Source organism: Ctenocephalides felis, unplaced genomic scaffold, assembly GCF_003426905.1.
Source record: "Ctenocephalides felis isolate EL2017-DRISC unplaced genomic scaffold, ASM342690v1 CF-g0.4_SCAFFOLD_00845, whole genome shotgun sequence".
Taxonomy (NCBI): Eukaryota; Metazoa; Arthropoda; class Insecta; order Siphonaptera; family Pulicidae; genus Ctenocephalides; species Ctenocephalides felis.
The window spans coordinates 7,786,573-7,807,334 of NW_020536999.1; the positions used below are offsets into that span (position 1 = coordinate 7,786,573).

A 20,762-nucleotide genomic window follows, 5' to 3' on the forward strand; every position below is an offset into this window, starting at 1 on the left:
AAAAATGAAAATTTATATATCTTTACGTTTCAGAGGTTTCTGAACATTTGGCATACCTTAGAATAAATGGATGTATATGTGTGTGTGTGTGGTGCGTAGTATGTATGTGTGTGCGGATACAAATTTTCGTCGACGATTTCGGGAACACGGATCAACCGATTTGAATAATTCAAAAAGCATTCGATTCGTATTGATAAGGAGACGTGCTGATTAGTTTTTGGCGAGGCAGGTCTAGCGTTCCGACGATACGGGGCAAAAAGTGCCGAAAACGGTAACTCATTTTTAAGAGAACGGAGCGTCCGATTTTAATAATTCAAAAAACATTTTACTTGTATGACAAGATGAAGAATTGATCAAATTTCATGAGGGCAGATCTAGCGGTTTCGGAGATCTAACAAAAAAAGTAAAAAAAAAATGCCATTTGCGGTCAAAAATGATCATTAGACATATGCACATCAAATTATCAGATATTTTATAGAGATTTTAACAATAAGTATAAATTTTGTTTACATTCCTTGGGTTCCGTACCAATGTTTATCCGTTAGACAGCGACGCGGCGCTTACGCGTTTATATTTTGTCTCTATGCAGTTAAAGCAGTACGATTGCTTTGAAAAAAAGTTTCAGATCTTCCAAAATATGTCAAATAAAGAAAACATTTTCTTTTTCAAAAAATTTTTTTTAGATTTTTTTTTTTTTTTAATTTTTTTTTTTCAAGAAAAAGTAATTCTTGTCCAATTTATAGTTTCTCAAAAATCTTATTTTTGCGAAGTAAAATTTTTTCAAATTTGTTTTTAAAAAAATAATAATTTTTGGTACGGGAAGTTCCAGCAATTTGCCTTAAGGCACGATGCCTTCATTGCCTTAAGACAGAATTCCACTTACAGCTAGTTTTTATAATTTTCTGACAATTTTTTTTGTTTTCATTTTTTTATGTGACATTAAAAAATACATACAACCCAAAAATTTCACTTTTTTATCATCAACCCATATTTTGTTATAGTCATTTTACCAATGAATATTTTTTAAATAATTTTAGTTCAGATTTTTGAGCTTAAAAAAAATCTAAAACTTTACTTTAATTTTTTTTTTTTTTTATTTCTGCTAATTTAACAATCAGATTACAATACAATCTCTAAGTTAAAAGATATGGTATTACTTTAAAATACTATTATTATTAAGGGTTGTCCAACCTTAATATAGTAAAAATCACTTTTTTAATTTTACGCTCAACTTTTTTTTATTTTAATTTTTTTTTATCAAATTACCAAAATACAAATAAATCTTTTTACTCCCATACACTATTTTTTTGTCAAGGGTTATCTACCCATACCATTTTTTTAAAACTTTGGAACCAATTTTCTTCATTTTAAATTTCTATAATTTGAAATAGAAAAATTGCGTAGAACTCTTTTTACTTCGGAAAACTGTTTACTTTTATCAAGGTTGTTCACCCATTTTTTTTTTTTAAATTTTGGAATCATTTTTTTTAATCTAATTTGATTTTAGATTTTAATTTGATTTCACATAATTTTTTTAGTTAAGATTTTGTTGAGTTTTTGAAAATGCTTAAGGGGGTTGTTCTTTTTTTGTTACAAAACATGCAAGGTATTTGTTTTTGTTTTTCTCGAAATGTATTTATCATAAAGACATGCGGTTTTTTTAAAACAAAAATTACAAAATCATAGAATATTGAGAAATTTTTTGTTTTTTTTTCGCCGTCATTTTTTAACCAGGGGGCGCCAAAGTGGGCATTGCCAAAATCGATCTCGTTTGCGGTGCCACAGATAAATCTGTTGCGCATCGCTCGAAACAAAAAAAAAAAAACTACGTTGAAGAAGAAATTTGAATCCAGTCCCCCTACCAAAATGAAAGAAAAAAAGCAAGAAGGAAAAAAATGGCAGCTATTTAAAAAAAAAATGTCAAAAATAGCCTTTTTTGGACGAGAAGGTTCGCAAAATTTTTTTGCGTAATGTTATCAAGTTGTTTGAGGTAGGGGGACTAGGTATTGCAGTGGTGAACAAATTAAAAAAAATGCAAGTCGATCCGACTTGTAGTTTTTTTTTAATTTGTGGCACCGCATTGAAAAAAGTCAATTTGAGAAAAACGTATTTAAAGTTTTTAATATAATGTACTAAATACACCATTTAATTTAATGTGCGAAATACATCATCGTGTTCAAAGTTGCTGACACATTAAAAAGGTATGTGCATGAGGTATATAGATGAAAGAGGGCAGCTGGCATACAATAGCTCGCGGAACGATAAAAAAACGCTTTCAGAGGATCATACGTATAGAGATATATATATCTATAACTTCGTCAAAAAAATAGATATTGAGATGATTTTTTTTTTAAATCATTCTAAGGTTTTTAGCTTTCATAATATGGACATTCATATGTGGCGTGCTTTGCAGTGGGTAAATTATTTATATATTTTTTGTTAGCTGCTTCTTTTACTCTTGCACCACATTTGCAATCAGTTAGTTATTTTCGTACTAAACATTTTATACTAGAAATATCGTTTTTGGCAAAACATTTGCCGGGTCAGCTAGTATATATAATATAATTATTTATCTTTTATTTTTTCCTCAGGTGCTGAGTCGTTATGGTGAGTTCAAGAAGGAAGCTCGTAACAAGCGTGAGAAATTGGAGGATTCTCGAAGATTCCAATATTTCAAGAGAGACTCCGATGAACTGGAAAGCTGGATTCACGAAAAACTGCAGGCTGCTTCCGATGAAAGCTACAAAGATCCCACCAATTTGCAGGTATATACACGAAGAGAAAGTTTAAATGTGATGTTGAAATTCTTACTAAAATGTTTTTTCTTTGTTATTAGGCTAAGATCCAGAAACACCAGGCTTTCGAGGCTGAAGTGGCTGCTCACAGCAATGCTATTGTTGTCCTGGACAACACTGGTACTGAAATGATCAGTCAGGGACATTTTGCTTCTGATACTATTCGCAACAGACTAGGTAATAATAATAAAATAAATTAGACTTTGGTATAATATATATATATATATATATATATATATATATACATATATATATATATATATATATACATATATTTGAATAGTCTTGAATTTGATGTTGATATATATGTTTAATATTCGGGCGTAACATCAATAAAAATAGTATGAGAGTTTTTTTAAAAGTTTATTTATTTAAAATCCATACGTTTCGGCTAGCATCTTAGCCATCATTCAGTGGTAATCAAATAATCTATAAAAAATTGAAACTAAATAATTTATATGAACGGAAATTTCATGGAAAAACAATAATAATAATAATAGTAATAAAACACTTACAAATTTGTATCCTAATATAGCATATGAAACGATTATTAATCCATGGTATGAGTATGTGCACATTGATGAGATATATATATTTTAACACAAACATCACAAATGGTAAAACACACTAATAACCATGATAACTTAACAAGTTGTCGAAACTATTTACTCTTCGGAGTTTAGGATAGAAATGTCACATTTTTCTCAAAGCAGTTTTTAGCATGTGTTTTAGCATGTGTAGCATATATTTTTTGGAAAATTTAAAAAGTGATGGGATTTTGTTATTTTTTAAGAAATTTTGTCACGCTATTAAGAAACCACGTGTTCGTTTCGTTCAGGGCCGTATTGTCGAAGCGTTTGTTAATGACCCTGTCGTTATATAATTGCAAATATTATATATATATATATATATATATATATATATATATATATACACACCTTTCAACATCTGTTACAATATCAAGTTGTGGTTTTACTTGTTATTGATATATTTTATTTTTATTTGATAGATGAATTACATCGCTTGTGGGAATTGTTGTTGTCCAAGTTGGCTGAGAAGGGAATGAAATTGCAACAGGCTTTGGTTCTTGTTCAATTCTTGAGACATTGTGGAGAGGTTTGTATAAATTATATTTGATACAATAATAAATAGTAGTTTGCCCGAAGGCAAAGAGTTCATGGCCCATAAATCAATGAATCTCTTTCCCTCTTTTATTTATTATTTCCATTACTATTATTCACTTTTTATGCACTTGATGCATTTTCCTTTCCAAAGAGCATTTACATTTTGAAGAAAATTTATACAAAAGACGCATCTGTGAAGAATATTTTATAACCATAACAACAAAGTAATGAAAAATTGTATATGTACAATATAAATTCTTCTTTTCTTAGGTTTTGTTCTGGGTTCATGACAAAGAAGCCTTCGTTACAGCTGAAGAATTCGGTTCAGATTTGGAACACGTCGAAGTTTTGCAAAGAAAATTCGATGAATTCCAAAAGGACATGGCATCTCAAGAATATCGTTTTGCTGAAGTAAACGATATGGCTGATAGACTCGTTTTGGAAGGACATCCCGAAAGAGACACCATTTTGAAGAAGAAAGAAGTAAGTTGAATAATATTAACACTTCACCATAATCCATAAACTTTTACGATTTATTATTTGTTGTTCTGTAGGAGTTGAATGAAGCCTGGCAACGTCTTAAACAGCTGGCTCTGATGAGACAAGAGAAGCTCTTTGGGGCTCATGAGATCCAACGCTTTAACAGAGATGCTGATGAGACCGTAGCCTGGATTTCAGAGAAGGATGTTGTTTTATCTTCAGATGATTATGGAAAGGACTTGGCCAGCGTGCAGACTCTGCAAAGAAAACACGAGGGAGTTGAGAGAGATTTGGCAGCTTTGGAAGATAAAGTTTCTACTTTGGGTATGTTGAATTTTGAAATACTTTATATGGCAAAACATGGTTTGCCAGGTCAGCTAGTATATATATATATATATATATATATATATATATACTAGCAAACCCGACGAACTCCGTTTCGCCACCAGATGATTTCGTGAGAAAGATGAAGAAATTTTTTGTTTGTTTTATATTTGAAAAGGAAAAATGTGGTTTTATTATACAACAGTAATGAATTTATTTCGATTACAAAAATGAAGTGTTTTTTAGTTGAATTCTCTAAGTAAATGAAAGTGAATCCGCAAATTATCCGTTTCATTGAAGTGCTCTTTGGTAAACCACATTTTTTGTTTTTTGGTCTGACGTTAACACAAACGAAGCGGATGGTTTTCCAACTCGTGAACAGGCAACGTATATATTACAAAATACGTATACATATACAAAAGAAAAATTAATTATTGCAATTTGATACATCACGATCTGTAATTGACTACCGCGTCATTGTGCTCATTAATTTTAATTACTTTAAAATGTGTGGAATGGCATATTTTTATATAGTTCTAAAGAAAAGAAATGCTGTGAATAAAAATAATCACTTTATATGAATTTTAGGTTAGATTCTGTATATTATTGTACATATTATTTTTATGTGACCACAAGTTAAGACTAATCTTTGAATTGAAGTAAAATAGTGCCTTAACAAAGCGACAAAATCACAAAAGTCTTCCTTAATAGCTTTTATAATGTTTAGTATTTAAATAAAGAAATGTATTATAGCTACAATAATATGAAAATTATTGAATAATGTATTATATTGTAAATATTCGAAATTAATTAATAGATTATGATTGTATTTATTGTAAATTTAAGAGAGAATTTTAAAAGAATATACCAATATAACTGCCTATGTGAAAAACAATGATTTTCTGAATAATCTATTTGAAATTTATCCCGCAAACACTAAGCGATTGGCCTTGCGACTTGTTATTGCGAACTGAAAATTGCAATCGTTTGAAGTCAAACGGAAGACCAGTCGGAATCAGTGGTATGTCACCAAATCGCCAGCAATTTTTGATTGAATGGTGAAATTCAGTGCGTGTACATCATTAATCTTTGCGGTAAGAATTGCTCGTTGCCTTAACCAAGTATAATTCTGATAATTCTCACTACAGTCATTACTCGAATTTTTAATTACGGTGCGTGAAGTTCCAGCAATTTGCATTAAGGCACGATGCCATGCACCACTAATTTTCTTAGCTATAAATTTTTTGGAGCCCGAGACCTTTCCAACGAATGCAAAATTGTCGATATCAGTTCGTGCGTTCTGGAGTTATTTCGTCAGGAAGGAAAACTCGACTTATTTATATATATATATATATATATATATATATATATATAGAAGATATATATTACTAGTTTGTATTTTTCTCTTCAGGTGATGAAGCCCAACGTCTCTGTTCAATTCATGCTGATCACAGCGAGCAAACCAAATCTAAGCAGAAGGAAATCGAAGATTACTGGCAGAGCCTCACTGCCAAGGCCAAGGAACGTAAGAAGAAGTTGGACGAGTCTTATTTCTTGCACAGATTCTTGGCTGATTTCAGAGACTTGATTTCCTGGATTAATGGTATGCGTGCTGTTATTTTGGCCGATGAGCTAGCTAAGGACGTTGCTGGAGCTGAAGCTTTGTTGGAACGTCACCAGGAACATAAGGTAAGACATTTAAATTACCAAAGTATCATAATAGATTCTTGAGCAACATTGAAAATATTAGTTCAGGAGTTCCTCAGGGATCCATTCTTGGTCCACTACTATTTATTATTTTTATTAATGACATTTGAAATTATTAGCTGCCCACATTTATTATTTGCAGATGATCTCAAACTATATCTCAAAATAAATTCTATTGATGACTGCTTATTATTACAGTCTCAACTTGACTCTTTCCACTCTTGGTGTATCTATAACAAATTACATTTAAATATATCAAAGTGCAAGATTCTTAGTTTTACACATAAGCGTGTTCCAATACTTTTTGATTATAAAATTTCTAACACCAGCATTGATAGATGTAATAAAATTTTCGATTTAGGTGTTCTATTTGATTCTGATTTGTTTTTCACAGATCATGTAACTGATATTTGTAATAGAGCACATCAATCTTTAGGTTTGATACTAAGAAATTGTAAACAATTTAAGTCAACCAATGCACTTCTTTGCATGTACTATTCTATTGTACGTTCAAAATTAGAATACGGTTCGATTATTTGGTATCCTCATCATATCAACAACTCTGATGCGATAGAGAAGGTTCAGCGAAAATTTCTGAAATATCTCTATTATAAAACATATAAAATTTACCCTGAACGTGGCTTTGACCACAACACTTTACTAAAAGAATTTGGTATTCCTTCTCTTGCCTCACGTCGATTTATCTGTACAATTATGTTCTTATTCAAGCTTTGCAATAATTTTATAGACTGTCCTCTTATTCTCAATCAACTATCCTTTAATGTTTCAAGGCTATCTACGCGTTCACAATTATTTTTCTATTATACTACTCCTAAATCTAATTCTCTCTTAAATTCGCCAATTTTACTCATGTCCTCTAACTTTAACTTAATTAATAATGAAATAGACAAGTTAATCTTTTTATTTTCTTTCAAATATCTCATTATTTTCTTATTCTGTTTATAAATATTATTGTTACATTCTGCATTATATGTAATTTTTTATCTTAGCATTTTATGTTACTAACTATATATTGTAATTTTGTATATATTTTAATTGTTATTCATTATGTAAAATAATTGTATTTTTGAGTCCTCTTGGAGAAATCTGTGGGCTATATATTTAAATAAATAAATAAATAAATAAATAAATAAAATAATCCTTGATTTAGTATTTATTATTATATATGTCATTTTCTTTTTTAGGGTGAAATTGATGCCCGCGAAGACAGTTTTCGTAGCACTTTAGATGCCGGTTCCAAGCTTTTAGATCGAGAACATTATGCTTCAGGTGAAGTCCAAGAAAAATTAGGAGCCCTAACCGATGCCAAGGCTTCTCTTTTAGCTTTGTGGGAAGAACGTAGAGTTTTATATGAACAGTGTATGGATTTACAACTGTTCTATCGTGACACAGAACAAGCTGATACCTGGATGGCTAAACAAGAAGCATTCTTGGCTAATGAGGACTTGGGAGATTCATTGGATTCGGTAAGATAATGGACTCTAATTAACCCGCATCCGTCCCTTAAAACTTCAAACGTTAAAGTTCCTATGTATCAATTTGATACAGGCTAGAAAAACAGGCATAAATCATACAAAAATATAAACAAATCGATTTGTTTTTGTTGTTGATCAAAGGTTGTTTATTTGTGAGTATTTCTAAAATAACAAAAATGTAAAAATTACGTGCATTTGTCACAAATTTTGAAGAAATGCTGAGCACAAATGTACTTTTTACACTTGTCACAGCGACTTCTGTACAAATTCGAGTTATTTTTCGATGTACAGATATGACAACGGGATCTTTTGTTTGCCGGTGGTAATTTTTCTAATACACCACTTGCTCTTGAACTGGAAGGATCTTGGGTGTTGTACAATAATTTTTTTGTATGCAGTGTACTCAAAAGAGTAACACACCGGTTTTTTTTCGGTATATATGAGACCATAGTAAGGCGCAAATTATGATCGAACACAAACTCTGAATGGTATTGTGGCTTTCGCTTCATGTCCAATGGAATCGGTGGTATTTCTTTGCGGTTCTTCCTTATGGTGCCAACGATCGTCATCTTGCGTTGTTTCAGCTCTTTGGCCAACTCGTACGAGGTGAAAAAATTGTCGCCAACCACATACATTGTTCGCAAATTTTTATTCCATTTGTCGAAAACATTACGAATCGCAGCGAGCTTATCTCTTGCAAGTCGATCAAGTCGATCCTCTTTGTCATCGAAACGTATGCATGAATTCAAATACTTGAAGTATTTCAACGACATTGTTGCTCTAAATATCGGCCGTCCACGCTTGTCATCCCACAATTCAGTCATGCATTCACCTTTCGAACGGTAAACACCCGCCAATAATAGCAAACCAAAATAAGCTCGTAAGGTGACCAAATCGATGTTTTCCCATGTCTCTTTGAATTTCCTTAGACCATACAAATTCGTCATATCAAGCACAATCGTCTCGATTGGTTTCAGAAATAGCAAAAATGCAGAAACTGGATTAGTGATACGTGAAGTAGCATATGTAGTTGGACCTAAACATACACAAATGTGTTATTTCATATGATCAACGACAAGCCATAAAAAAACATACCTTTATGAATTGTTGGTATTGAATTTCTTCGAGTATCTGGTGGACAATCATCTCTCGAATATTGAATTTTTTTGTCTTTCGATAAAATCCATGTATTCGGTTGAAGAATTGCTTGCTCACGCTCTTCTTGAGTGGCACACACCAATTCATCTTCGCTCTCCTCACCCTCCTCTTCAGTTTCAGCATCAATTGGCTGGTTATCCTCATCGTCATCACTTGAACCACAATACCAAAAAATAAGTAGAACGATATATGTATGTATACTATACTCTATACAGCTGTATGTGCCACACACCAATAATGTATCAATATGATACAAAGAACCGATTTGTAACATTTTTTGTAGGGCCTTTCCATGACGTCACGCACATGCATTGAATGTTTTTTTTGTTCATTTAGAATAGTTAGGAAGGTAGCCAAAAACTCGAATCCAAATATTTATACGTATCCCTTTTTTTTTAGTTTGAATTTTGAATTTGTATCAAATTGATACTAGGGACAGATGCGGGTTTATTACGATTATAGTTTTTTTCTCATTTGTTAAGGCACGATGCCATGCACTATTAGTTCTACTTTTTTTCCCATTTGTTTTAATTTCATTCATCTACCTTCAGGTGGAAGCGTTAATCAAGAAGCACGAAGACTTTGAAAAGAGTCTTGCAGCACAAGAGGAGAAAATCAAAGCCCTTGATGAGTTTGCCAGCAAATTGATTGAAGGAGAACATTATTCAGCTGAAGATGTAGCCGATAGAAGAAAGATGCTGTTGGCAAGAAGATCGGCTCTTCTGGAGAAATCTGCACATCGTCGTGGACTACTTGAAGATTCATTCAGGCTGCAACAATTTGAAAGGGATTGCGACGAGACTAAGGGATGGATTAATGAGAAAATCAAGGTAAAGATAATATATTTTTATAATAAGATAAAAAGTGCGCGTAAGGTTCACACGCGATTGAAGTAAAACTTATTTGCTACTGTACAAGAAGGCATTCAAGTAAAAATAAATACATCATATAACAATTTTGAATAATGTTTATTAGTAATATGGTAACACTCTTGATCGTAACACATTTATTAGTGGCGATCATTATACACATTTATATAATGATAAATTATAAATTATATATTTATAGTAGCATTAAAAATATGTATAATATTTAAAAACAATAATGTAATTAAAGTCATACTTCAAATATGACATGATCGGTTTGTCATTGTAATTAGCATTTAGGACTTGAACCTTTATTAGAAAAATGAAGTAATTGCTGATAAATTCTATAATATTATTTGTTCACCCAATGGATTTTGTTAAACAACGCCTAAACAAATATTGTTTTTGCTACTTCACTCATCATGTAATAATTGTGTTTGAAGAACTTCATGTAATTAAAATTAACATACATTCATTGACTGCTTGTATTTTTTTTTACTTTTTTGCTGTAATATCTGTCTTGCTTAAAAATTATTAACCTCCCGTAGTTATAGTAGGCAAGTTATAGTAATCGCAAAAAAATCGAAAATGAAAATTTTTGCATTTCTCGACGTTTCAAAGGTTTCTGAATATTTTGGCATACCTTAGACAAAATGGATGTATGTGTGTGTGTGGTGTGTGTGGGTGTGTGTGTGGGTGTGTGTGTGTGTGTATGTATGTGCGTGTGTGTATGTATGTGCGTGTGTGTATGTATGTGCGTGTGTGTATGTATGTGCGTGTGTGTATGTATGTGCGTGTGTGTATGTATGTGCGGATACAAATTTTCGTCGACGATTTCGGGAACACCTATCAACCGATTTGAATAATTCAAAAAACATTCGATTTGTATTGATAAGGAGTCGTGCTGATTAGTTTTTGGCGAAGGCAGATCTAGCCGTTCCGAAGATACGGGGCAAAAAGTGCCGAAAACCGTAACTCAGTTTTTAAGAGAACGGAGCGTTCGATTTTAATAATTCAAAAAACATTTTACTTGTATTGACAAGGTGAAGAACCGATCAAATTTTCATAAAGGCAGGTCTAGTGGTTTCGGAGATCTAATGAAAAAAGTAAAAAAAAAATGCCATTTGGCGGCCAAAAATCATCATTAGACATATGCACATCAAATTATCAGATATTTTATAGAGATTTTAACGATAAGTATAAATTTGGTTTACATTCCTATGGGTTCCGTACCAATGTTTACGCGTTAGACGGCGACGCGGCGCTTACGCGCTTTGATATTTCATCTTCATGCAGTTAAAGCAGTACGATTGCTTTGAAAAAAAGTTTAGATATCCCAAAATTAGTCAAAATAAAAAAAACATTTTTTTTTTCAAGAAAAAAATTAAAAAAAAAAAAATATTTAAATTTTTTTTTTCAAAAGAAAGTAATTTTTTGTCCAATTTATAGTTTCTGACAAATCTTATTTTTTCGAAGTAAAATTGTTTCAAAAATGTTAATCGTTTTTAAAAATAATAATAATTTTTGGTACGGGAAGTTCCAGCAATTTGCCTTAAGGCACGATGCCTCAATTGCCTTAAGACAGAATTCCACTTACAGCTAGTTTTCCATTTTAATGACTTCAAAGATTTATAGAAACTACGAATAATATAGAAATAATTTCTAATCAATAAACTTACATTCAGTACACGGCACAAATGTTTAATTTGTTTTATTATTTTCAAGGAACGGGGTAAAATATTCTTCTGATTCGGGCATTTTTCATTAAATCAAGACTTGTACTACGATGTAACTTTAAAATGATTATCTATCTATTCCGATTTTCTTGTTGATATCGGTTCGTTGATGCCGATACGCATACAACAAGTTTCTATTCACATACACGATGACTAATCACAATCGATCCGTATAGAAATGATTTTGTATAGAAAAGAGCGAATGACCAATTATTGGCACTCGACTCTGCCGTAACGCACTTCTGTTGCATATGTACGGATTTACACCCTATTTCTAAAGAAGTTTTACTTTAAAAAATTGGTTGTAAATTTGGTTTATTTTTGTTTTCAGTTTGCAACTGATGACAGCTATTTGGATCCAACCAATATCAATGGCAAAGTCCAAAAACATCAAAACTTCGAACAAGAACTAAACGCCAACAAGTCTCGTATGGAAGACATCACCAATACTGGACACAGCTTAATTGAAGCAAACCATTATGCTGCTCCTCAAATCGAAGCCAGGATGAGTGAAATTGCAGGATTATGGGAAGCTCTGGTTAATGCCACCGATAAGAAAGGTAAGCTGGTTATAGAAATACTAGATAGAACTAATTGGTTTGGTATGTGTAAATAATCGACTTAATCAAAAAAAAAAATGTAAATAATATACTTCATCAATCCTACTTTAAAAAAAACGATAATAATTTTAGCAAAGTTTGACGAATTTTTAAAATTAAACTACTTGTCGTGAGGCCGTAATATTACAGTAAGTTCTATAAGACCATGATGTATATCGACAAAAAAAGTTCCATGAAAATCGGCTTAAATTTTTTTTTCAACAGTTCATTACAAGAAAACGGCTCGGTAGATTTTTACCTAAAATTAATCAGTACCATTCCCAACTAATATCTTTCGAACAGTTTTTGATTTTTTAAAATCGGTTCGGTAGGATGAGCTTAAATGTGGACGAAAATTTAACACTTTTTTTCAACAATTAATTACAAGAAAACGGCTCGGTAGATTTTAACCTAAAACTAATCAGTATTATTCCCAACTAATATCTTTCGAACAGTTTTTGATTTTTTAAAATCGGTTCGGTAGGATGAGCTTAAATGTGGACGAAAAGTTTAACACTTTTTTTCAAATTGCAAAGAAACGGCTTGGCAGATCGTCACACAAAACTGACAAACCTCAGATAGTCCTCACCGAAATACATCAAATAGCTTTTAAATTTCTAAAATCGGCTCAGGCGTTTTTGAGAAAACGTCGATCAAAGGTCTAACTTTGACAAATGCCAAAAAAACAATACCAATTTTTGCAAACTTTAACGAATTTTTAAAGCTGAACCAGTTGTCGTAGGGCCGTAATATTTTAGTATGATATAGAAGACTATGGTATCTACCGTCAAAAAAATAATCATAAAAATCGTCGAAATTTTTTTTTTTAAAACTTTATTACAAGAAAACGGCCCGACCGATCTCTACCAAAAACTAATCAGCACGATTCCCAACCAATATCTTTCGAACGATTTTTGAATTTTCAAAATCGATTCAGAATTGCGGGCTAAAACGTGGACGAAAAAATTTTCACTTTTCTGTAATTTACAAAGAAACGGCCCGGCCGATCGTCGCACAAAACTCAGAAACGTTAGTACTCATCGAGATACATCGAATGGCTTTTAAATTTTTGAAATCGGTCCAGCCGTTTTTGGAGAAAACGTCGATTTACGGCAAAAAATCTGTTCACACACACACATACACACACATACACACACACACACACACACATACTTTTTCCAAATTTGGTCTCATTCGATTCAGAATGGCTCGAAACGTCGAGAAAACATAAAATTAGCGATTCGGATTTTTTGATGAAAACATAAACTTCTCCTTCGGGAAGTTAATAGGAGTAATATTTTCCGGGGATTATAACACTTTTGTTTTTTTTCAGGATGTAAATTGCAAGAGGCTTCTCAACAACAACAATTCAACCGTACAATTGAAGATGTCGAGCTCTGGTTGTCCGAAATCGAAGGCCAACTGTTGTCTGAAGACTATGGCAAAGATTTGACCAGCGTGCAGAACTTGCAGAAGAAACACGCTTTGCTTGAGGCTGATGTAGGAGCCCACAATGACAGAATTGATGGTAGGATTTCACATTAATAAATGAGCCGTTCAGTGCACAGATCGACTAACTCCGAAAGTCGGAAAGTGGAGAAAAGCGATAAAGTAATGTATATTGCTTTTAAAAATTCCTGTTATAATATAAATTGAAAAATATATTTTAGAACGTATAAATACATATATAGCTTACATGTAACAGTATATAAGATTTATAACTATTAATAGTGAGATAATAATTATCATTAAAGTTAAAGTTTTGATATGACTTGTGGAGTTAATCAAGTTTTCATCTTTTTTTAAACTTTAAACATTTTTTTAAAATTCGGATCTTCATTGTAGTCACACTTAAATTGTATATCGTTGGGTTTGGACCTTTCTATTCTAAATTCAGCGCATTTTAGTCCAATTTTTTGGACACCCTGTGTTTTAACTTTTCTGTTATTGATTTATTGTTCTAAATAAATAAAAAATAGATAAAAAATCTTAGTGAAGCATTCGGCTTAGCTACAATGGCGCTTTTTTCTTAAATGTTTTTATTATATTGTATCAACTATCTGGTAAAATTATGTCTCGATTTTTTTTCGCACGTGACTCAATAATAACAAAATCTTGAGTTAATAGATTAATAACTGTTTTAATCGACCAGAAATTTATTTTTAATTAAGTTAGCTCTTATTTCCGTACTTTGAACAAGTTTCAATAAACTTCAGGCAGTTTTAATATTCTTGTTTTGCCGGGTACACGAATTTTAGTATGTTATTTTTTCAAAGTTTGTAACGTCTTCGATGTCTTTTATAAAACTAGATGAATTTTTTTCAAGACCCACAACACCCTACAGTTCTGTGTTCTTATTCGTAATTCATGAATTTGAAACCCGAAATCCAACCCAACTAGAACATATACACTACAGAATGGAGTTAATCAAAATGTCTTCTGAAATAAATGACTTATGGATTTAGTGGTCAAAAAAAATTTTCGTTTCACAGTGGCAATTTTTATTCTTTTGGAAAATTATTATAATCATAAAAAGTTATGATTATACCAAGTTCTTTCCCACTAATATCTCAGATTTTCAAAAAGTGGAGTGTGTGCACTGAGCGGCTCAAATAAGCCAAAGTGTATTTTTTACAAAATTGATTCCTTTATTTTTTTCTCTAGGAATTAAGTTATCAGCTGGTCAATTCGTCGAAGGTGGCCACTTCGACGCCGATAACATTCGCGCAAAAGAAGTGGCCCTGGCTGAAAGATACCAGGCCCTGCATGCACCCATGGCTCAACGCAAAAAGAGACTCCTGGACAGCTTACAGGCTCAACAGTTGTTTAGGGATTTAGATGATGAAGCTGCTTGGATCAGAGAAAAGGAACCAGTTGCTGCATCTACTAACCGAGGACGTGACTTGATCGGTGTGCAGAATTTGATGAAGAAACATCAAGCTGTTTTGGCTGAAATTAATAATCACGAAGGTAGGAAGAATCATATCATTTAAATAAATAACGTAAAATAGTTTTTATAAATTGGTTCTGGTAAGTTAAAAGAGAAAATACTAAAAGTATGTTTTCTGTTTTAACTTTCTGTAGGGTAGAATAAGTTTGTCGCCCAATTTAATGAGCACTAATAAATTTACAGTATGTATTTATAATAGACTAGATGACCCGACAGACGTTGTACTGTACCCACATCTACATTTTTTTAATATACTATACTAATATTTACACAGTTCAATTAAAAATAATAATTGTTGTTTTTCGAATTACTATTTGCACAAATATGAGTAATATTAAATGTAGAACTGCTTCAAATAAAATGATGATTCTCAATTCCCACATTTAACACTTCAATTATCCCTTTAACAAATATTAAAATATGTTCAATAAAATTGTATATTAAAAATTATACACTGCAATTAATAGAACAAATTTATTTCCAATAGCTCGATTTATTTTAATGCCAAGGGTTATCCAACATTTTTAGTCATACCTATAGATGTGGATGTATTTTGTTTATTTATGACTAAAACATTGATTTTCCAAATTTTTCACACAAAAAATCATCGTCTGCCTTTGTGATGTATTTATGGTAATAGCATAAGAACTCTTTTAAAAGGTTTATCAAATTTAGGAAGAATTAATATAAAGCATTCGCGGTAAAGGTACAATATCACCTGGGAATTATCTACCCAAAATATTTGCTTTAATAATATTGCCTATAATTTTTATAATTTTGTACCATATTTTAAATGGTTTCTTGTAATTTTAATATCTAAATTACATTTTGCTCACTTATAATTCAATATACATTATTACTTATCTAAAGTTCAGAAGTGAAAACAATCATATTAAAATAATTAACTATTCCAATTGCGAAATGTAATGAAAATCGCACATAGATTCCAATTAGAGTAATTTGAATTCAACAAATATAAATATAATATAAAAAATATATCTCAAATTAGCATATTTTGTCTTTAGATATACGAGAAAATTTTGAGATTTATTAAGGGAACGCCCATTAATCACGTGTGCAATTTTTAAGGATTTTTTGACACCCTCCCTTCCCCTTGGTGATATTTAAAATTACTTCTTCCCCTTAAACATCACATTCATTTTACCTAGTACCTAGAAAAAATCGTAAAATTTTGGATTTTTTTTAACAATTTTGGATTTTTTTTATATTGATAATAATTTGAGATTTTTTGTTAAAGCCCTCCCTTCCTCTTAAAGGCTCACGTGATTAATACGGAACAGACAAAACAGAAATCTAAGTTTCGATGCAACTTGTACTATTTTTAGTTGTATTTTTTAATGTAATTAAAGCTCCTAATTACCGAAGAACATATCCGCTATCAATATAAACACGTTTTTAAATGTGGTTAAAACTCAAAGGTTTACATTAATAAAATAATTAAATAAACGCATATATATTAATATCTTATAAAACCCTACTACCTCGAGGCTTCAAATGTGTAAATGGATTAATTGGATTACAACTCTTATAATTCTGACTTTATCAGAACTTGTAATATACTATTTTAAAGGTAATGGCAAATGACAGTCTTTTCAATGCCAAACAATGCCTCAAATATTTTCAATGTCAATGAAAAATAAGCGTTTTTTTTTATAACATTTTTCATTTATTTCTACAATCTAACTATATTTTATAATTCAAAAAATCATAATAAAATCCCATGACAAACTTCAGAAAGATTTATCAAAATTCGAATAATCGTTTAGGAGGATTATCCTTTCATACACCATTACAGAAGAATTTTAACGCTCAAATTGATTCTACGTTTTAGTTAGAAAACGTTTGTATGTGAAAAAGAAAAGGGCTGTCTTTGGAGTTTTTCCGGAAATTATTTCGCCGTAAGAACCGTCCTTGGACCTCAGCGAATATTTAAAAAAAAAAAATTGGCCAAATTGGTCCAGGCGTTTTTGAGTTATGCGCTTACCAACACATTTTGCGATCCATTTTTATATATAAGATAAATAATCTATTTGAAATTATTTATTAGAAAACAACTATTGGTTATTTTCATTTCTCGAATGTTTAATTACGGTACAGAAAGTTCCAGCAATTTGCCTTAAGGGGGTATTCTACTGTAGAGTCATGAATTTCGCCCGGTTTTTGAAGCGCTGTATAAAGGAAACAAATAATATTTTTACTATCGATTTTTTGATCATTTGTTTATTGATATTTTATTATTACATAAAAAAATTATTATTAAAAAAAATTAAAATTTACAAAGTTATGAGCAATCAAAGTGGAGGTTCCCAAAAAAAAGAGGGTGTCCTGGCGTACATGATTCCAACCCTCCTGGTGATTTGAAACATAAAAAATAGATGGATTCTTAATTATAATAGATGCCGCTATCGTATGAACCTTGGATAAGTTAAACAAATTTGTTTTGTTTGAATGGTGGCAGTTTGAAAAAAAAAAATTTTTTTTTTCATGTTTTTTTAACAAATCCTAATTTTTTAAAAATACTAAATAAAAAGTTATAGTTTTGGGCAAGGTCCATACGATAAAGCGATGTATAGAGAAGATTCTCTCCAAATTTGAAGTAAATCGGTTCATTAGAACTCGAGATATCCTTACCGCCAGCTCGAAAAAAGTAGTTCCGAGAAAAACGCGTTCAAAGTTTTGAGACAAGTTGGACCCGAACCGAGGCCACGTTACTAAAACGGCTATAACTCAAGAAATAATAGTAATTTTGAAAAATCCATTTAATGACATATTTTTGAATAACTAAACTTTGAAAATTTGAAAAAAAAATTCTTGGATTTTTTCAAAATTCTACAGTAGAATACCCCCTTAATGCACGATGCCCTGCACCACTAGTTAATTTGAGTCATTTCCCCTTAGCTCGTATGGCTGCAGTTCTTGTTGCCGGAGCCCAAATGATCGATGAACAACATTTTGCTGCTCCCGAAATCAAACAGCGAATGGATCAACTGGAAGAGCAATGGAACCAGCTCAAGGAAAAAGCTTTGAAACGAAAACAAGACCTCGAAGATTCTCTACAAGCCCACCAATATTTTGCTGATGCAAATGAAGCCGAATCCTGGATGAGGGAGAAGGAACCAATCGTCTGCAATCAGGATTATGGCAAAGATGAGGACAGTTCTGAAGCACTTTTGAAGAAACACGAAGCTTTGGTCAGCGATTTGGAGGCTTTTGGAAATACTATTGAGGGGTTGAAGGAGCAGGCTGCTAATTGCAGAGTAAGTGTAGTAAGGAATAAAAATTAATTGTATTAGCTGGTAGTATTTGTTCAATATAGTCCAGTCATTTGGTGCAAATAAAAGGCTGTTGCCGGTACAGTACTCCGGGAATTCTGGAAATTGGTAATCTTATAGTTTTCGAGGTGCTCTTTACGAAAATCAACTTTTCCACCTCAAATTTGAACGGCAAGTTAAAACAATAGCGTCAAAAAACAGCTTTTTTAAAATATCTTTTTTCTGGCTTTCGTACTTATATATTTTCTGCAATTCGTACATATATACTTTTATCGTAGAATAAGCCAGAAAGCAGATATTTTAAAAAAGCTGTTTTTTGACGCCATTTTTTCAATATGGCGTCAACTTGTCGTTCAAATTTGAGGTGGCAAAGTTGATTTTCGTAAAGAGCACCTCGAAATCTATAAGATTACCAATTTTCAGAATTCCCGGAGTACTGTACCGGCAAAACGACAAAATGACTGGACTAATAAGTTTCTATTAGGGTTTATACAAAAACCGACATTTCAGAAAACCGGTTTTCGATTTTTAATTTTACTAAAAACCGGTTTTAACCGGTTTTCCAATTTTATATAGAAAATAAATTTTTGCTCGAATATTCTGTAATTTATCAGCAAATTTAATGTAATTTAGAGCAGTTTATTCACTGAATTTATTGCTCAATTTTATAGATAGTAAACAAAATTATTTCAATTTTAATTAGTAGAACTAAAAAATAATAGTTTATCTTGATTAAATAACTTTGAAAATAATTATTTGTTATTCATGCATCATTTTTACATATAAGAATGAAAATATTAGGTTGTCAAATATCTCCCTTCCGCCTTTTTGTATTATAAACCAAGAGCAAAAAAGCGGAAGGGAGATATTTGACAACCTATTATATGATATTTTTATGATAGTGAAAGGAAAGTTTTCGAATAAATAAAAATAATACATTTTTAAATAAAAAAAATGCATTAAATTAAAAAAAAAAGAAAAAATATTAGATACATGCTAATACATACTTGTTAATATCAATTTTAGTTTTAAAAACAATTAAGCTAAACTCGGGTATTGTCTGTTCCAAACAATTTTAATTAATTAATTTTAAACATTCTAATTGTTTTTTTGTTTAATAAAATATGATTTCAAAAAACTGAGAACAAGTATCGAATTGATACTTAGACATGTCCTTTGATTACTCACAAATTTCCTGAAATAGAAAATACTCTCATACTTGCGACCAAATTATGCTTAATTGTTTTTAAATCCTGATATAATTTTTTTGTTCTTTAATTTGTGACTTCTGGGGTTTCAAATTTATTTTTAAATTTGAGTAGGAAAAGTTACTTCTTCAAGAAGAAGTCACACTGATTTAAATTAATATATACGCTGGTATAAAAATCTAAATTAATATATACAAAACCTTTCTGGGAACCATTGCATACTGATAAGATATCAAATGCTATTGAACCGATATGATTTCAAGAATCAAAACGCTTTTATCTATCTTTTATATTTGGCTATATTTGTCATTTTTCATTTATACAGTGAAAACCGACTTTTTTCACTAAAAAAACGGTTTTCGAATTCCATAATTTTCGCCAAAAAAACGGTTTTTGAAAACTGACAAACTCTAGTTTCTATTATCTTTTAGCAACAGCAAACACCAGTTGTTGATGTCACCGGTAAAGAATGTGTAGTGGCTTTATACGACTACACTGAAAAGAGCCCTCGTGAGGTCTCAATGAAGAAAGGAGATGTCCTCACCTTGCTCAATTCTAACAACAAAGATTGGTGGAAAGTTGAAGTCAACGACAGACAAGGTTTTGTACCTGCTGCTTATGTTAAAAAGATCGAAGCAGGTTAGTAGAACAGTTTTCTCAAAATAAATATTTAATTGTAATAAAATTATTTCTATTATTTTATTTTTAGGTTTGAGTGCCAGTCAGCAAAATTTGGTCGACAGCAGTTCTATTGGAGCTCGGCAAACCCAAATTAACAACCAGTACGCTAATTTGTTGGGTCTTGCCAAAGATAGGCAACACAAATTGAATGAAACCGTAAAAGCATACGTACTTGTCAGAGAAGCTGCTGAATTAGCTACTTGGATCAAGGATAAGGTAATATATTATTAACTTCGCGTAGGGTAGTTATAGTAATGGGCCGAAAATCGAAAATGAAAATTTTTGCATTTCTCGACGTTTTGAAGGTTTCTGAACATTTTACTGGCTTACCTCAGAAAAAATCGA

The 20,762-nt window shown here is 31.4% G+C and overlaps 1 protein-coding gene across 1 annotated transcript in view; it reads left to right on the forward strand.

The window, feature by feature from the left end:
• Positions 1-2,591: 2,591 nt before the first annotated feature.
• The window catches only part of LOC113364114 (spectrin alpha chain), a gene marked incomplete at both ends in the record, with an annotated part of 40,968 nt that continues 22,797 nt past the window's right edge, over positions 2,592-20,762 (forward strand). Inside the window, 14 exon segments of the mRNA XM_026606583.1 lie at positions 2,592-2,765; positions 2,837-2,972; positions 3,805-3,911; positions 4,190-4,402; positions 4,474-4,723; positions 6,135-6,412; positions 7,636-7,917; positions 9,636-9,914; positions 12,018-12,246; positions 13,619-13,813; positions 14,950-15,255; positions 18,155-18,513; positions 20,168-20,375; positions 20,446-20,633. Of these exon segments, the coding sequence (XP_026462368.1) occupies positions 2,592-2,765; positions 2,837-2,972; positions 3,805-3,911; positions 4,190-4,402; positions 4,474-4,723; positions 6,135-6,412; positions 7,636-7,917; positions 9,636-9,914; positions 12,018-12,246; positions 13,619-13,813; positions 14,950-15,255; positions 18,155-18,513; positions 20,168-20,375; positions 20,446-20,633 (3,204 nt within the window).